The sequence below is a fragment of the Nothobranchius furzeri genome, chromosome 10 (genome assembly GCF_043380555.1).
Source record: "Nothobranchius furzeri strain GRZ-AD chromosome 10, NfurGRZ-RIMD1, whole genome shotgun sequence".
Classification (NCBI taxonomy): Eukaryota; Metazoa; Chordata; class Actinopteri; order Cyprinodontiformes; family Nothobranchiidae; genus Nothobranchius; species Nothobranchius furzeri.
The window spans coordinates 34759970-34777317 of NC_091750.1; the positions used below are offsets into that span (position 1 = coordinate 34759970).

Below are 17348 nucleotides of genomic sequence, written 5' to 3' on the forward strand. Positions count from 1 at the left end.
ACTCCAGCGCCGGCCATGTCGGCTACACTTTATTAAGTGCAACAGAGATCGGACCGGCACTCTGAAGCTGCAAGTGCAGTATTCTGGTTAACGAGAGCGGTGGGGGTCTGAGCGACATTTCATTAACCCATTCTAGCAAATACTGGCTCAAGAAACCAATTTAAAAATATGAAAAAGTTGTATAATATGCTTTTAAGAATGTAGAATGTAGTTGCTGAAATGCTCACTTAACCAGCGGTACATTGAGCCTTGCGTTGTACCGATCTGTCGTGGTGAAGCGAGAGCTGAGTCAGAAGGCGAAGCTCTCAATTTACCGGTTGATCTACGTTCCTACCCTCACCTATGCTCATGAGCTTTGGGTAGGGACTGAAAGAACGAGATCGCGGATACAAGCAGCCGAAATGAGTTTTCTCTGCAGGGTGGCTGGGCTCTCCCTTAGAGATAGGGTGAGAAGCTCGGTCATCTGGGAGGGGCTCGGAGTAGACCCGCTGCTCCTCCACATCGAGAGAAGCCAGTTGAGAAGGCTCGGGGATCTGGTCAGGATGCCTCATGAACAATTCCCTTGTGAGGTTTTTCTGGGCACGTCCAACCGGGAGGAGACCCAAAGGAATACCCAGGACATGCTGGAGGGACTATGTCTCTTGTCTGGACAGGGAACACCTTGGGATTCCCTGGAGGAGCTGGCCCAAGTGGCTGAGGAGAGGAAGGTCTGGGCCTCTCGACTTAGGATGCTGCTCCCACAACCCGACCCCGGATAAGGAGCTGAAAATGGATGGATGGATGCATTGAGCCTGCTTCATATCAGAAAATCTGATTGGCGTCAGGAGGGAAAGAATAAGGCTGCACTTCCCTACTGCAGCTGCACAGGATGGTTGTAAACAAATGTTAGCAACGGTGGAATGTGCTAACACACCGTTGCTTTTACAGCAGAAACAAGTCAGGTTAACTGGTGCACATACTGGGAATAAAGTTTGTTTTTGAACAGAACAGCAACATCCAGCGTGGCCTCCACAATGACGACTGCACATAATTATTTTTAGATGAATCGGAACACAGGTTCTGCATAAGTCTCCTGACCCAGGACATACAGAATCAATCACAGGAGGAGGGATGAAAAGGGAGAAACAACATGTATGCTTGTAAAGGGGAACTAAGGGAGCGCTGTCGAAGTGAGGCGAGAGTCCGCACAGGCTCGTGACGTGGTGGTCGATTTAGAGGAGGGACGACTGGAGCTGGAGAGGGAGGTGGTCAGGTCTGAGGAGGGTTCGGGCTCGAGAGAGGTTCTCCAGAGAGTGGGCGAGTGCAGGGTGAGCGGAGGAGAGCGGGTCGGTCTGACTGGGCAGAGAGGACGTGGTCCAGAGATGAGGTCCGTCTGGTTATGGCTGGAGCCCTGGAGACAGGAAGAGGGGTTAGGAACTCGAGAGGCTAGAGTGGAGCACAAAATGGTTTTAGGCTGAGTTGGCACACGATCTCAAGTTGAGCATTACCCAAAGTGAGTAATCATCCGGCAAGGTGGGGTTGTCTCCCGGGTCAGGGTTTGTTATCATCATTTCTGTCTAAACAGTTAAAGGGACTTTACGGAGTTTTGAATTTTTATGCTCGTGATTGCCCCCTCAGGCCAAACGTGTAACGGCAGCTTCAATAGTAGGCTCGTGCACGAGGCGCGCATGCTGTATGTTCTGCCTTTTATAACTCAAACTGGATGTTATCGTTGTAAACTGCCCTGGAGCTCCCTCTAGTGGCTGCTTTGTAATATAGGTTTGGTTACTTTGGGAAAAAAAAGAGAACGTGAAGAAGAAACCAAAGATGGTGGAAGGTGATGTCGTAATGTTATTGTTCTAAGCTGATACAGACCTTAAAATGTTGCTGCCTTGGACGAGATATGTCTGTAAGTATGTGTCGATAAAATGATCATTATCTTTTGTTTATGTAAAAATGGTACGATAATTTGTACATTTGAAAGTTTTATCTTGTTAGCTTGCAGCAAGCGGGTAATAAGCTAGTTTACAATGTTAGTTAGCTAATACAGTATTTTGTACTTTCAGTTTTACGATGGTCAAAGAGAAGGCAATGGTCAGAGGCCATTCTTCAATAAATCAGCACAAAAAAGGAGAACAAGTCTGGTTATTGGAGCATCGTTATCTCGCTGTCTAGCAAGGTGAAACTAAGAGTCACAGGGCGAGGACAGCACACTGTACGTGCACACTCCTTAACGAAAATAACAGCTGAGGAAGTCCTGTGTGTGTGTGCGTGCGTGTGTGTGTGTGTGCGTGCGTGTGTGTGTGTATGTGCGTGTGTGTGTGGGGGGGGGGGGGACAGAGGACAGGAGAACATGCAGCGCCAAATGGTTCCCGAGCGCGGCTGTGTCTAAAGGCTCACCGCTCCCCCAGGGGATGGGTCAAATGCGGAGAACAAATTTCGCACACATCAGTGTGTGTGACAACTAATGGGACTTTAACTTTGACTTTAACTAATTAATTAAATAATTTGGTTCTGTACCTTTCTCTTCAGCACAGCCGACAAAGGTTTATGATGGGCCAGTCCTCCTGCATGCTCAGATCATTCCCTTCCCTTGCTTGAAAAATTGTTCCAAAATGAAAGTTGAACCCACATCTTTTTTATCTGTGAATTCAATGCCGTTCGGCGAGTCTCAAATAAAAATTTGGGCATCGTACTGTAAAAAATATAGCATTAATGTAAAAAATAAACTCTAAATAAAGTATGTTCACATCCAGAATCAAATCCGGGTCTACCGCACGGGAGTCTGACGTCTTACTAGGCAAGCTACACTCTTGTAGCATTCACAGTATCTGTAACATTTATATCCTTGATGACAGCTGAAACAACGTTCAAAGAACGGTTCGGAGAGAAAATGGCTATTTTGTTGCTAATTAGCAGGAAATATCTAGAAGAAAGTTCTACAGAAAGTAGCTAAGGGTCCTCAGAAATGTAGCTAGCTTTGTCACTAGGCGTTAGGAACAGCGACAAAGTGGCACTGCCTCTCTCTCTGCTGCTAAAGCTACGGATAGCAAATGCTACGGGCGATGCCTGAGCGTGAACGCGCATGAAGCAGCCTGCTCGACCCGAGCATCTCTCTTTTTCTGTGATTTTACAGAAAAACAGGCAATCACAGTAAAAATGCCAGGGCTCATTCTACAGGACCAGGGCATTGCAGGAGAATGTATGAAGAAGACATTTATTATTTCTATACATGTTTTGGCTGTCAAACTTCCATAATGTCCCTTTAAGACAATCAACAATATTGGTTAAAAATATATCATTTCCCCTATTTGTGAAATGAACTTTGTCTGACAAAAATGTCCCTGGACTGTCATGCCTGATGTGAGGATGCACAACAACGGCACCATTTAAGCTAGAAATAAGTGTAGCCATAACACTGCTGACAAACCTCCTGGCCTTCTCAATTTTAGCAGGTTTTAGACCTGCCCTCCAGCTACACCTTTGGGTGATAGATGACATGATGATCATCATGAGGGTGTAGAAGGTGAAGTCAGTGCAGGTCCTCCATCATGATGACCAGCTTCACACTGCAGACCACCCCCATGTCATTGCCGCCACAGTGGATGAGAAGGAAATCAGGAGCTGCTCTTCCTCGCAGGGAGTTGAAAAAGAAGGGGAGAAGGTCTTTCCACCTCAGTCCGCCCCAACCGAACCAGGAGACACGGACGTCAGGGAGGCCAAGGTTGTCTCCGAGGGTCTCTGCAGCTCTCTGGGCACCACGCCTCACTCAGCTGTCTCCAATGATCCAAATGGCTATGGAGAAAAAATAACAGGTTTGGCCTAGCTGTTAAAGTACAAAATCATACATGAAGTGGTCAAGACAGGTATTTGGAACGTACACGCTGCGTTGTGTAGCCGACGCTGAAGACACACAGGCTGCCATGGTGACCTTTTAACAGATCTCAGAAAAAATGTAATAAAAGAATGAAACTTAAAAACTCCCAGACCTCATGTCATATTTACTAATCAGCTATGGCTGATTTGTTTGGATCACGGTGAGTTACACTAATTCTAATATATTTTTATTTCTATTACACATACATACTTTTTAACTGTTATTTTCACATGACTGTTATCAGGCTGTCTTGTTCTGGTTCTGATGATAATAACTCTGTTTCTTCCAGTAAGTTATCTTGTGCTTACTTCATCTGCATAATGTCCCTTTACTTTTGGTGAATTGAGTCCAGAATAAAGGCTAGTTGGCTGTACAAGATACAAACAAGTATTACGTTTTGCAAATATATGAAATGTATTTTGCCTGCTAATCTATCTCAAATACTAATAACTACCGTATTTTCCGGACTATACTGTAAGTTGCACTTTTTTTCATAGTTTGGCCGGTCCTGCGACTTATACTCCGAGCGACTTATATACCAAATTATGTAGGCTACACCGCACTGCTGCTACGGGTCAGCTCTGGACCAGGAATGAGCTCCCCTGCCCCGCTGGGAGGGTTTCAAACACCGTCATCCTCTACTGGAGATCGTGGCGCGCTGCTGCGTCCTGATTGTTTATTCTGTTATTGTTACCGGTACTTGTCGTGCAATGTGAAATGCTAGGTCTCAGATTTTGTAAGAAAAATAATAAAATTTCCCCCCAAAATGCAAGTTATATATGTTTTTTTCTTCTTCGTTATACATTTTATGGCTGGTGCGACTTATACTCCGGAGTGACTTATAGTTCGGAAAATACAGTACGTTAAAAATATTGAAAACTTGCTCAAATATTCACAGAAAGATAGTTTTCATGAAAAAACGCCACAAACCTCCACCCAAACTCCGTGTGAGCTTCAGGTCGCTGGTGTTCCTCAGAGTTAACTCCGGTTGTAGCTAGGTGGCTACCTACATTAGCTTAGCTCCCACCTCTGTGTTCCCACCTCCCGCCTCCTGGCTGTTCCTCGAACCAGACTAAAAACCAAAGGGGACAGGGCCTTTCAGTCTATTGCCCCCAGACTTTGGAACAGTCTGCCTTCAAATCTCTGTCTCTTGAAATCTGTAGAAGTCTTCAAAAAACATCTTAAAACTGACCTTTTCATCCAGGCTTTCCCTCGCTAAATATTCTAAAAGATGGCTTTGTTCTTGTTCACACCTTGACTTTGTTTTTACTCCTGATTTTGGTTACTATTGTTATCACTGCTATTGTTTTTATGATGTTTTTATTGGTTTGAGGTATTTGCCCTGATTTTACTCATGTTGTACCGCGCTTTGTGATTTATATCTGTGAAAGGCGCTATATAAATAAACTTTACTTACTTACTTTGGGTTAGCTTCAGGTTAGCTTGTAGCTAGTTCGACCGGGTGTCGTCAGTTGATCCCAGCCTTACAGCCCCACCCTCAGCTCCACCTCTCTTCCCTTTTGTGGAATTGTCTGGGCTTGACGGAACCTGTGACACGGTCAAAATGGCGGTGGTGGCCACCTCCCATTTTTCCTCAAAAACGTGTTATTGGAGCCTATGGAAACCCATTGTCCACATATATATTTATATATGTCGATGGTAACATATAACGTGAATACAGCTTCCTGCAAACCCTTTACCTGCAGAGACTCGGTCTTTACATACATGACGACTGTGTTATGTGGACAAATGACGCGTTGCCCTGCCGTTTCTACCAGCAGTGCATCAAAAGGCGTTTGTGTTTATTCATTTCTGCCTCTTAGGTGGCTATTTAGCTGCGTGGATTTCTAAATATGTTGTCTAAATAACAAAAGTGCTGCCTGAGAGACGTTCCCTCTGTTGAAACAGACACTTGTTCTTTTTTTGCTGCTAATTGGACCACAGCAGCAGCTCAGCAGAAAAACCAAACAACAGTTACAAAATGAAAGTAGGAGCTTCCGACTCTGGATTCCCTCTAAAAACAGCACGTCGGCCTTAATGAGTGAGTCTCAGTGAGTATTTGTTTAATCAGAATAAAAAATGCCCACTAATTTGAACTATTGATCCTAATTTGTGTTGATTTGTTTTGCTTACCTGAAAACTTTTCCTGAGGTTCATTAAACACATCTGTGTGAAACGTCCACAAGTTTGGTTCTTATTCCCAGATGTGTCCCTTAATTACAATTCCCAAAGTAGACAGCAAAATCTTTCACTCGCCTTTTTTTGCTCTCGGCTCATCGAAAGAAACCATTTCTGCTGGCAAGAAGAACTGTAAATGCTCTCTAGCTGGAAGGCCAGACGGTTAGAGGTGTTAATGAGTGACAAAGCGCTCTCATTATCAAGCGAGGGGACTCGGACTAATCAGCTCTAATGTGTTTCAGTTCCTAATACTCCCAAACTGCCACCAACATCAAGCAGAGCCATTTATTATGGCAGCAGTCTCTGGAGCATGGGGCTAAGTGGGCTGCGGTGGAAAGCTGAGGAACATCACAGCCTCCATCAGCCCTGACCAGATCCTGAAACCTGAGCAGCTACTGTTGTTTCCATCGCATCACATGTTCTCTGTCTCTGCTTACAGCCACTCCTTTGATGAGGCTTTCTCCCCTCGAACAAAGGGAAGGAAGAAGAAGAGAAAGTCTGAGAGGAAGAGGAGAAGAAAAAGGTGAAGGCCTTTTCTTCTGTTTTACAAATCTCAAAAGCATGTGAGGGCGTTGGACCGACTGCCAAAAGGCAAACTTGAATGTACCTCATTTCAGGGACGCACCTAGAAATTTTTCATAGGGGGTCCAGGGAAGATATTAGCGTGGCACACCAAATAGCTCCCTCTGGAGGAGTTTTTATATATTTATATATAAAATAAAATAATTATTATTAATTATTTACATTATGAAAAATTTCATAGGTATTTATTTTAACTCATTCACTGCCAATGACGACTAAAGTCGTCATTTGCATTTTTTTACCGTGTGGGCGTCGGACGAGCCCCCGCACCGTGAGAACAAACATCTCAGCTCTAAAGCCGATCTTCATCCACATACCTCACACGCCACGTGATCAGGAAGCAGAACATCCATGTGTTAGGAGATCGTTTTGGGCCGCTGCTGTAAAAACAAGTGAGACGCGAATCGGAAAAGCTTCTGCCGATCACAATTCAACAACGGATTACAAAAGAACGGATAACGCTCGAAATGCGCAGATTCTTCTTGATGTAGGAGGTGAGTCTCCGCTTTGTTTTGGTTGTTTAGGCGTCGACATCATCCTAGCGCGCAACGTTCTGTGACTCTTAAAAAAACAGTAAAAATGGTGAGAAACGCTGGCAGTGAATGAGTTAATAATGTAATTATATGGCTTTATTTGGGTCTCAATTAAAGAAGATGAACACATGGTTTGTGTGAACGTTTATGTGGTTTATTAATGGGGACAGGGGGAAATCTTTACTGGGAAGATAATGGGGTGGCCTTGCCCCCCGATCCCCCACCCCCGGCCACCCCTTGGAGGTGCCACTGCATAACTGGATTTAATTGATGGAAATTTCAATGCATCTTGAAATAATCTCTTAAACTGGAAACAAGTGCGTTATAGTTGGATTTTCCTTAACTATAACATTAATGTGTGTGTGCGTGTGTGCGTGCGTGTGTGTGTGTGTGTGTGTGTGTGTGTGTGTGTGTGTGTGTGTGTGTGTGTGTGTGTGTGTGTGTGTGTGTTTTAGGTCTCCTTCTCCCAGCCTGTCCCCTGCAAGAAAGAAGAAAAAGAAGAAGAAGAAGAGCTCAAAGAAAAGCAGGAGGCACAGGTATTTCTCCATTTCTGATCACAGTTCTGGAAAAATGTTGTTCCCATTTAAATAAATGTTCATTCTTCTTGTTTCATATTCCAGGTACACCTCCAAGAAGTCGAAACGCAGGTACGCTGAGGAACCTGTTTTCATAATTCCAGACTGGTGCTCACTTTTAGGTTAAACGTGGTTTTTCTTGCCTTTTGTAAATGTGTAGGGACACTTCGTCTCTTCTTACAGTAGGATTACCGGATTGTTCCCTTAGCAGCTGAGTCTTTGTCTATCAGCGTGAAGGCAGGCAGCATGCAGGCTTTTGTCAGTAACGGACACCTCCGGCTCATCATTCTGCTCTCTTTCACCCCTGCAGCTCTGCCAGTCTAAAACGTAAGAGGAGAGATGAACGCCGACACAAGAAAAGGTCAGTCTGTGATCGGTGCATCGGAACCGCGCACGTTTGTCCCTCCTTACGTGATTTTCCAGATTCAAACCCATCCATCCTTCTGGAGTTCACTCACTGCTGCAGAAGAAACAGAGTTTAAATATCCATCCATCCATTTTACCCGCGAACCCACGCAGGGTCATGGGGGGGCCGGTGCCTATCTCCAGCAGCGACACGCAGGACAGGACAAAATAACCACGCCCACACACTTTCACCTAAGAACAACTTAGAGAAACCAATCAACCTGACGGTCATGTTTGTGGACTGTGGGAGGAAGAGAACCCCCACGTGCACAAGGAGAACTCCATGCAGGGAGACCCCAGGCCAGGTTGTGAACCCAGGACCTCCTGCAAGGCAACAGCACTGACCACTGGGCAGCTGAGTTTAAATGCATTTAATTATAAAGGCGTTTTTCTGCTCTTTTTTTGCAGTTTTTTGATGAAGGAATTAAAATTAGAATTATTCACAATAATATGTTGACAATCCAACATAAAATGTTGTTGAAAACACTGAAACTTTCCCTCAGATGTGTCTCTTTTTTAGGGTTTTCGTTACTTCCATTAGCATCTTCCTCTTTGCTTCACCTTTGATTGACAGCTGACCTGGTCCAATCATTGTGCAGCTGTAATCACTCTCATCCAGTGGTTCGTGATAGATTTTGCTAACAGGCTCTGAGGTGAGAATGACTCTTACAAATTCTGGCCTAATTTCCATAAAAGCGATGGCGTTTTGGCTCTTTCATGGTTGCCATCTTTACTTGGATCGACATGCTAATAAGATAGTTGGGGACGCGCACCTAACGGCTGCTTCCTGAGAGTCTCAGATGTTTTGACAACAAAGAAATGTCGTTGTCGTCTTCCTCCGCTTATCCGGGTCCGGGTCGCGGGGGTAGCATCCCAACTAGGGAGCTCCAGACCGTCCTCTCCCCGGCCACCTCCACCAGCTCCTCCGGCAGGACCCCAAGGCGTTCCCGGACCAGATTGGAGATGTAACCTCTCCAACGTGTCCTGGGTCGACCCGGGGGCCTCCTGCCAGCAGGACATGCCCGAAACACCTCCCCAGGGAGGCGTCCAGGAATGTGATTGGCTTAAATAGCAACGTTTCGAGGTTTCTCCAAATGTGTGTTTGTGCTAGTGTGTGTTCAGAAAGACTTTTAACTTTTCAACCACCAAAAATTACGGCAATATCTGTCAAATAAACTGATATACAGCCATTTTTGGGGTTTGATAAGCATGTTGTGGTAGCCATCTTTAACTGACTCAAAATGGTAAATGAATGTGCTTAAAGAGCAAGTCACCCCCTACCAGAGTATTACTCCACTCCCACTTCCTGTTTGAAAAATGCAACAAGTGTTGTTGCCTAGCAGACCGAGAGGGTGGAGCCGCTAACAAATGCACATACACAGGCTCACAACGACATTGTGACATCATATGGTACCAGCTAACGTTCTAGGGTACCTCTTAGCCAATAGCGATGGCAGATTTAAATTCAAATGCAGTGCAGAGTTTTTACCTGACAACGGCACAACACTGACAGTTTTAGACAGAAAATATAAAGTTTAACTAAAATGCACTAAAGTGCAAAACTATTGACTACACGTGTCTGCAGCAGGATTAGACACGCGTTTATATAGTTTATCAGAAAAAAAGTTGATTTGGTGGTGACTTGCTCTTTAAAGATGTGGGACACTGAATAACATTTTAAATGATTAGTTCTGATTCTAACGGGTCACTCTGAGTGTTTCATGCAGCCTGAGCATGAAAATAGTCTCCTACACCTATGTCCTGCATTCATGTCTGATAGAAAACAGACGGTGAAACTCTAGGATCAGAAAAGCCTGACAGATCTACGTCACACTGTCACTTAACATTCATGGACTCGCCCATCTTGACTCACGACGGGGAAGGCTGTCGTTGGTGTTGAAGCTAACCGTAGAAGCTAACTGTTAGCATTAGCAACTCCACCACACTGCAGGACTTCTCCAGGCTTGTGTTATTTGTGGAGATAAAACATCAACGTTGCAGAGTCGTGTTGCTGTTAGCCAATCAGAGACAAGATGTCCAAATATCAGGAAATAAGACCCTAAATCCTGTCGTCTGCAGCTACTTTCTCCTCCAGCTGAACTCTCCATGCTGAAACAGGCACACCTGGGCTTTTTACCCCCCAAGTACGACTTACAAGGCATTCATTCCTACTAGAGACCTCTGCAAAAGTACTGATTAAACCAGTGATCCACACCTTTAAGTGGATTTTGAGAAGTGAATGTTGGTTTTGTGAGTTTTAGTTTGGTTCGGGTTAGATCAGGGTATTACCTCATCAGAGCTGTGCAACAGCAGGCCATTTGTTTTAGTCAAAGATGAAATAAGCAACCCTTAAGAACTTACACACATTTTTCTGTTGAGTAAAATCAGATTAAACAAACAGGAAGTTAAATACTGAACCCCCAAAGCTAAATCTGTTGAACTTCTTCCACTTAACTAATCGCACAGCTCTCGGCGCCATTCTCCACCTGTGTCCTTACCTCCTTCTCCTCTGCTCTCCTCCAGCTCCCGGAACCGCTCTCGACACAGACAGCAGCATCGGAGGTCGGAGTCACACTGTTGCTCCTGCAGATCCTTCACAGAGGACAGGTAAGATGCCTCCTCCGTCCGCCACCTGCCCCCTCGCTTTATCTTATCAGCATGAGGTGTGTGACGACTTCTCAGTCGCGCTGCAGCCATAACAGATAAGACAGAGGTGACTTCCTCGACCTCCAGCACAACCGCCTCTTATCGCTGCCTCACAGGAGACGGACACAATTTCACGCCGCTGATCAATGCTCCCAGTTCTAACGGCATCAAACGAAGTCTTTGGAGTGTGATGACATGTGACAAGTTTCAACAGTTTGTCCTGGATTACGCCAAAATATCTGAGGGAACAAATGAATAAATGTGATGATTAATTTTTTTTATCATGGCTGAAGTTACTGTAACAACCGGAAAGACATCTGCAAGGGAGTCTCCAAAACATCTCAAGGTGCATCTGAGAGCTGGTTTTCTTTGTATGAGGCCTTGCTCCAGTTTTCTTGGGATTTTGAACATGTAGAAGATATTTACACCACTTTTTATATACAAATTAGTGAGAGAGTCATGCCAGGCATCTAAAACCCATCAGGAACTTTTCTCAATTAGGTTTCCATGTGAGAAATGGGAGAAAACCTTGGATAAAGCAATCAAACGAGGGTAAACTGTAAAAACGTATCACAACGTCTGACTAAATGGCGTCAGTGCTGACACAATAGTGGCTAAAATAAGGGTTTCCCCACAGACACCATCTGCAAAGGTCTGAAGCTCATCAGGCTTTAGGAGAGCTGAGAGCTGTCGAAGAGGAAACCGGAGCAGCGCTGCACTACGAGGACACAAACTGGAGACGAACGACCAAATCTGTGTGTAAAACGGCTCCGAAATATCGCTCCATCCTCTCAACCGGCACCGTAAGTTCTCTTTGTGACTTCCATCGCGCTGCTGCTGGTTCACTTTGACCTCTCCTAAAGGGATATTCCACCCCTCGGTGAAATCTAGTACGTGGCCATGTTTCACAGAGAGAAGTGAGAAAAACCATTTCGTAACCATCCCAGTCATTCTCCTAATCCGGCAGTAATCCGTTACCTTTAGCTTAGCATAAACAATGTAAGTGAATAGCAACAGCTAGCATGTTGAGTGGAAAAAGTCCTGAAGATTAGTCATTAATGATTCAAGTGTTTCTTGGCGACCTCAGCAATCACATCGACTGCAAATGAAAAAATTAGCATCAAGGAATTAGAGCTGATTTATACTCTAGATTACGACAAAGCATTGCTGTAAGCCACCACGGCAAGGCCCTAAAAGACACCTAGGCTGCTTAATGTGGTCACACGTACTCGTCTGAACTTGTGCACTCGTGACCTTGTTAAACATCATCAGCATCGGCCCAAATGTTCTGATCCTGAACGCATCATGGTGAGTTCCCAGAGGTGTTCATGCCTTGCCCATTGTGTTGAGGATCCATCAATGCATCCTGCCGCGGACTTGAACCGGCACGATATCCCATGATGCATTGCCTCCCAAACCGTTATACCCCAAATGGAAAATTGCAGAAGAGAGAGCTCATAACTGTAGTGTTTTTATGTCAAAATACAAATAAGTCTGAATAAATAAATAGACACACTGTAAAGATGTATGCTATTGTACTTAATTGTGTGTAACCTGTAAAATGTGCACGTCGGTATTTATTTTTATGACTCTTCATGATACTTCAAAATGCTAATTGGCAAACTCCCTATCAAAATAAAAGCAGTGTTGCCTTAAATAGCTTTGTTTTGATGAAAAATAAATGTTTTCTGCTCATTTACCAGCAGGATCTGATGGTATTTTATCAGTTTAGATAAAAATGTAGACCGAATATTATCAAACTATAATGTTTTAATTGTTATTTAAAGGAATAATTAGACTCTTATTTTGTATTTCAGGTCAGTTTTTTAACTGTTGTACACAACAGCGCTTTTTGCCATGACATACCAGAATATGGTTCTGTTCCAAATGCCGCCCTCGCCCTCCCTAGAATTAACTTTTTGTTGTACTTGGCAAGAACATACTTGTCAAGTACACAAGAACATACTGGCATACTTGAGTACTGGGCCATGTACTCTGCCATTTTCAGATTAACTTTCTATGCTGTTCCATCAAAAAGAACTGTTCCAGATAAGCCTGGCAGCCACGCGTTTGTGTTTACGGAAGCAGATGTCTTTTTCAGTTGGAATCACTGAAATGCTAGCTGTTACCATTCACTAGCGTTGTTTATGCTAAGCTAAAGCTAACGGAATACTGCCAGGTTAGGAGAATGACTCGGCTGGTTGCCAAAGGCTTTTCCCACTTGTCTAACTCTGGTAACTATGGCAACAGACCATATTTCCTTTATTGGGGGGAATATTCCTTTAATAACTGACTATTATTGAGAAATGATGAATATGTATTTTTACGTTTGTTCATATTCTCGCAGCTGAAAGGAGCAGGTGTCCTCTAAGACGTTGGTGTGTTAAAAACACATTATTTTAATCTGAACTCAAGTTTTAAAGGTTTTGTTTGTTTTAAATAACAAACATGTCTGCATGGTAGGGTAAAAACACATCAGCATAAAATGTACTTATGTTAAAATCAAAAGTGCATCTCAGCATAAACCTGTGCATCTTTATAAACTAGATTTACCTCCTCATTCTGTGCAACCAGGCTGGATTCCAGCGAATCACCCAAATCATCGGCAAAGGTGTTTGTTTTATTTAGAAAAGCTTTTTAGCCTGCCTGTGACACCCGAAGAGCTGCAGAGGACGATCGTGTTGTTTTAGTTTTACTGCTGTCCTAAATCACAACCTGCCAGCAGCATCTAAGCGCCGTCGCTGCAGCCGGTGAGCACCAGAGGCGTCAGCTACATCAGCAAACAGATGCATTTCCTAACCATAATCTGAATTTATAAGCTCTTTAAGACTGAAAGCTTTTCCTCACTAAGCCTTTATTATAATTCTGATTTATTTATTTAATGCAATTCATAGATTTATGCTCTTATAGTAAGTATTTGTGATATGTATGACATCACTACACTTTTGAACTGTATTTCTGTTCTGCACAATCGTATGTTTTTGCAACAAACGTGTTACCAAACACACACAGTCGACTCACATTTGTGTGATTTTTTTCTACCATTCAGATAAAACCGAGGTGTTTAAAGAGCAAGTCACCCCCGAATCAGCTTTTTTTTCTGATAAACTACATAAATGTGTGTCTAATCGTGCTGCAGACACGTGTAGTCAATAGTTTTGCACTTTAGTGCATTTTAGTTAATGTTGTGCCGTTGTCAGGTAAAAACTCTGCACTGCATTTGAATTTAAATCTGCCATCGCTATTGGCTAAGAGGCACCCTAGAATGATAGCTGGTACCGTATGATGTCACAATGTCATTGTGAGCCTGTGTGTGTGTATTTGTTAGCGGCTCCGCCCTCTGGGTCTGCTAGGCAACAGCATTTGTTGCATTTTTCAAACAGGAAGTGAGAGTGGAGTAGTACTCTGGTAGGGGGTGACTTGCTCTTTAAAGATACTTTTAAGCCATTTTAATGTGTCTCTGTGTAAAAGATGTTGCCCTTTGCACGTAGCTTCTCCTGTTTGCATAAAAAGAGTTAACGTTCTGCATGAATGACAAGATAACGGCTAGTGCAAGTGCAGCAAGTATATCAAAGGCCAAGTTCACAGAGAAACCATTGTTACTTGTTATTTATTTTAAATGATTGGTTCCTCTGAGTTTAACATGCGGGCTGAACATGAAAATAATCTACTGCCGCTATTTTCTGTGTTAGCCGCTGATTGAAGGTGACATTAGCGCATGCTAATGTGAAATTCATGGCCTCACCAATCTTGGCTCGCCACGGAGAAGGTTGCTGTTTATTCAGCCTCGAGGAGACAGCAGATCACGTCTCAGCTAGTAGATGCTAACTGTTAGCATGAGCAAGTCCACCACACGGCAGAACTCCTTCAAGCTTGTGTTATTTGTAGACGTAAAACAACGTCGCAGAGCAAACAGAGTCAGTGGTAGGGTGGTGTTGCTGTTAGCCAATCAGAGGAGAGATGTCTGGGTACTCCAAATCCCGCCGTCTCCTGCTCACCTCTGAACCAACACATTCTCACACCCAAAGCGTCGAACAATGACGCTGGGTGACCGAGCGTTTGTTTCCAGCATTGGGAGGCGACGTGTTGTGAGTGTTGGTTCCCGACGCCGGCAGTAAAACGCACATTTAACCTCTGACCTCTTGCTATTTAACCTTCCCCTCGCCCACATCCTAACCTTGACCCAGTTCCTCATTCTAAACTTTCCGTTACCCGTGTTGGAGAGGGACGTTACAACTAGAAACAAACTTTTGAATTCACAAGAGGGTTAGGGTGGGGGTGAGGGGAAAGTTAAATAGCAAGAGGGTAAAGGTCGCAATTCGTTGACATCTCCGTTTTACCGCGGCAGTTGGAAAACGACGCTCTGGCCCAGCGCGCCGCCTCCAGATGCGCTGGGGCTCCCAACGCATCGGTCACCCGTCGTCGTTTTTCGACACTTCGGGTGTGAGAACGAGTTTTCTGAACGATGTCCTGAAACACGACCGTGAGGGATGTTTATCGACTCACAATGTGTTCGTTCCGACTAGAGACCGCTGCAGATGCGCGAGTGAGTGAACTTGGTCTTTAAAACAGTCTCGAAAGTCTGTGCAAACTTCATTTTCTAAACCTTTAAATTGGCCATTGAGCCTCTCAGGTGTGCCTGCAGGTTTTAGTTCGGCTTCACACTAAAGCGACGCCTGAAATACGACTCCAAACCCGTTATTTTAGTTCGTCTTCACAAAATGAAAAGACTAAACTGAGATCTACTGATGAGATTGTAGAAACGTGCTCTGTTGACTGCAGGCAGAACCGCATCAATATGTCCTCCGACCCATTGTCTCCTGCTCACTGAGGCGTGAAATATGTTTAATTTCTCTCCAGCTATCATTTCATTATGCTAATTGTAAAGAGGGATGCTTTTAATTACACACTACATGGTTTTGTTAGAAATGTAAAGGATTATTGAAATCATTCAAACATGGCTGCCTTTATTTAGAGGTTAGTTTTTGTCGTGTTGTACCAGAAACACGTAAAGCATTTGCTTTTATTTACTCGCGGTGTTTCGTCTGGAGGATGAAGACTTATGCAGAATAAATCAAACTTAGAGTTTTCTTCACGGGAACATGAAGCAGGAGGAGGTAGGTATGGGTGATGCAGCTGCGAAGCACCAGAGGAGGCACTCCGCATGTCTCACTAGATGAGATGTCTGCTGGAAGCAGCCACGTGGAAACCTCCTGGTGTGAGGTGGAAGAACATTTCCGTTTGAAATCTGTGAAACCTTTTAGCCCCGAGTGCGACCAGATTGTGTGAACTTTTAAAAGAGGGGGATGCTGGATTTATCTAACTGTCGCTGGTGGCTGCTCTGCTGTGGTGTTTGCAGAGCACCGTCATGACAAACCCTCTGGAGGATGAGCTTTAGTTAACTCTCATTTTTATCTTTTTCCATCTGTGGACATTTTGCATTTAAAAAAACTGATTGAAACTCAGCAGCTGCACCACTTGGCAGCGTTCGATTCAGTCGATGTGCTTCCCAAAAACACCAAAAACAATGCAGCTGGCTTCATCTACCTGGGTTTCAAAGAGAGTTGTTGTCTTTTTCATGCAATTTACGACTCTAATGATGCACTTATGTTGCCCGCTCTTCCCTTTTTTTTTACACCTTACCTACTTAAGGAGGAAATCTTGATTGGTAAGTCGCTGCTATCTGCAGATTTAGGGCTTTGCTCTTGGGTCGGTGCAGGATGAATATTTACTCTTACAGGAAAGTCTGTCCGGCTCCGAGGGCTGTTCTTAGTTAGACTGGTGGGGATTCTCCGTCTGCAGTCGTTTTCATTTCTGCATTAATAAAACATTCTTGTGATGTTTGTTCTGTGTTCTTTAAACCAGGCTTTTCCAAAACGGCGGCTAGTGTTTCCTCTTCTTCTCTCCTCTCCAGTTAGAGCTGCTAGATCTTTCCACGCGTAGATTTTTCTTTCCTCTCTGCTCTTTCGTTCTTCCTCTCCTTTTTAGTTTAGGCTCGCTTCTTTTCTCGTTGATTAGTTGAGTTGAGTTCGGCGTCTCTTTGGAGGTCAATCGCATGCTTCTTCAGATCTGCATGATGTCTTTATCTTTCAAAGCTTTCTGTCCAAGAAAAGGAGAAGGAATAAATCTCTTTGCTGTTTTTAGTGGGATTTTGTTCCTTTTTACTGCAGCAGGTTCTGCTCCACACAGGCTGGTTTTCTTAACTGTGGCTCGTTTTTTGTCTGTTTGCAGATTTTGCCCTTAAAGCCTGGAAGCAAACGTTTGAACGGGGGTGGATCTCGGGATTTATCTGGCCACGTTGAAGGTCCTCGTGATTATGACTCTGGGAATGACACTTCTTCACCTCCATCCAGCAAAACGGGCGTTTCTGCCCCCGAGAACAAGAGGGGCCTGTGCCAGCGTCGGGCCTCGCTGCCGGTGAAGCAGACACTTTCCTACAAAGACAGCAGCTCAGATTCAGGGAACTCTGTGACGAGCTACGCTTCGTCGTGCAAACCGTACGAGGAGGACAGCTTCTCTGCAGCCGTCCTCCGAGGAAACAGCAAAAGGTAGATTTAGTGTAAAAACCAGTCT

General features: G+C 44.2%; 1 protein-coding gene across 1 annotated transcript in view; it reads left to right on the top strand.

The window, feature by feature from the left end:
* srrm4 (serine/arginine repetitive matrix 4) overlaps positions 1-17348 on the top strand; it is a gene marked incomplete in the record, with an annotated part of 71264 nt that overhangs the window by 47544 nt on the left and 6372 nt on the right. The window contains 7 exon segments of the mRNA XM_070555558.1: positions 6474-6557; positions 7605-7685; positions 7770-7796; positions 8035-8085; positions 10653-10736; positions 11413-11578; positions 17007-17323. Of these exon segments, the coding sequence (XP_070411659.1) occupies positions 6474-6557; positions 7605-7685; positions 7770-7796; positions 8035-8085; positions 10653-10736; positions 11413-11578; positions 17007-17323 (810 nt within the window).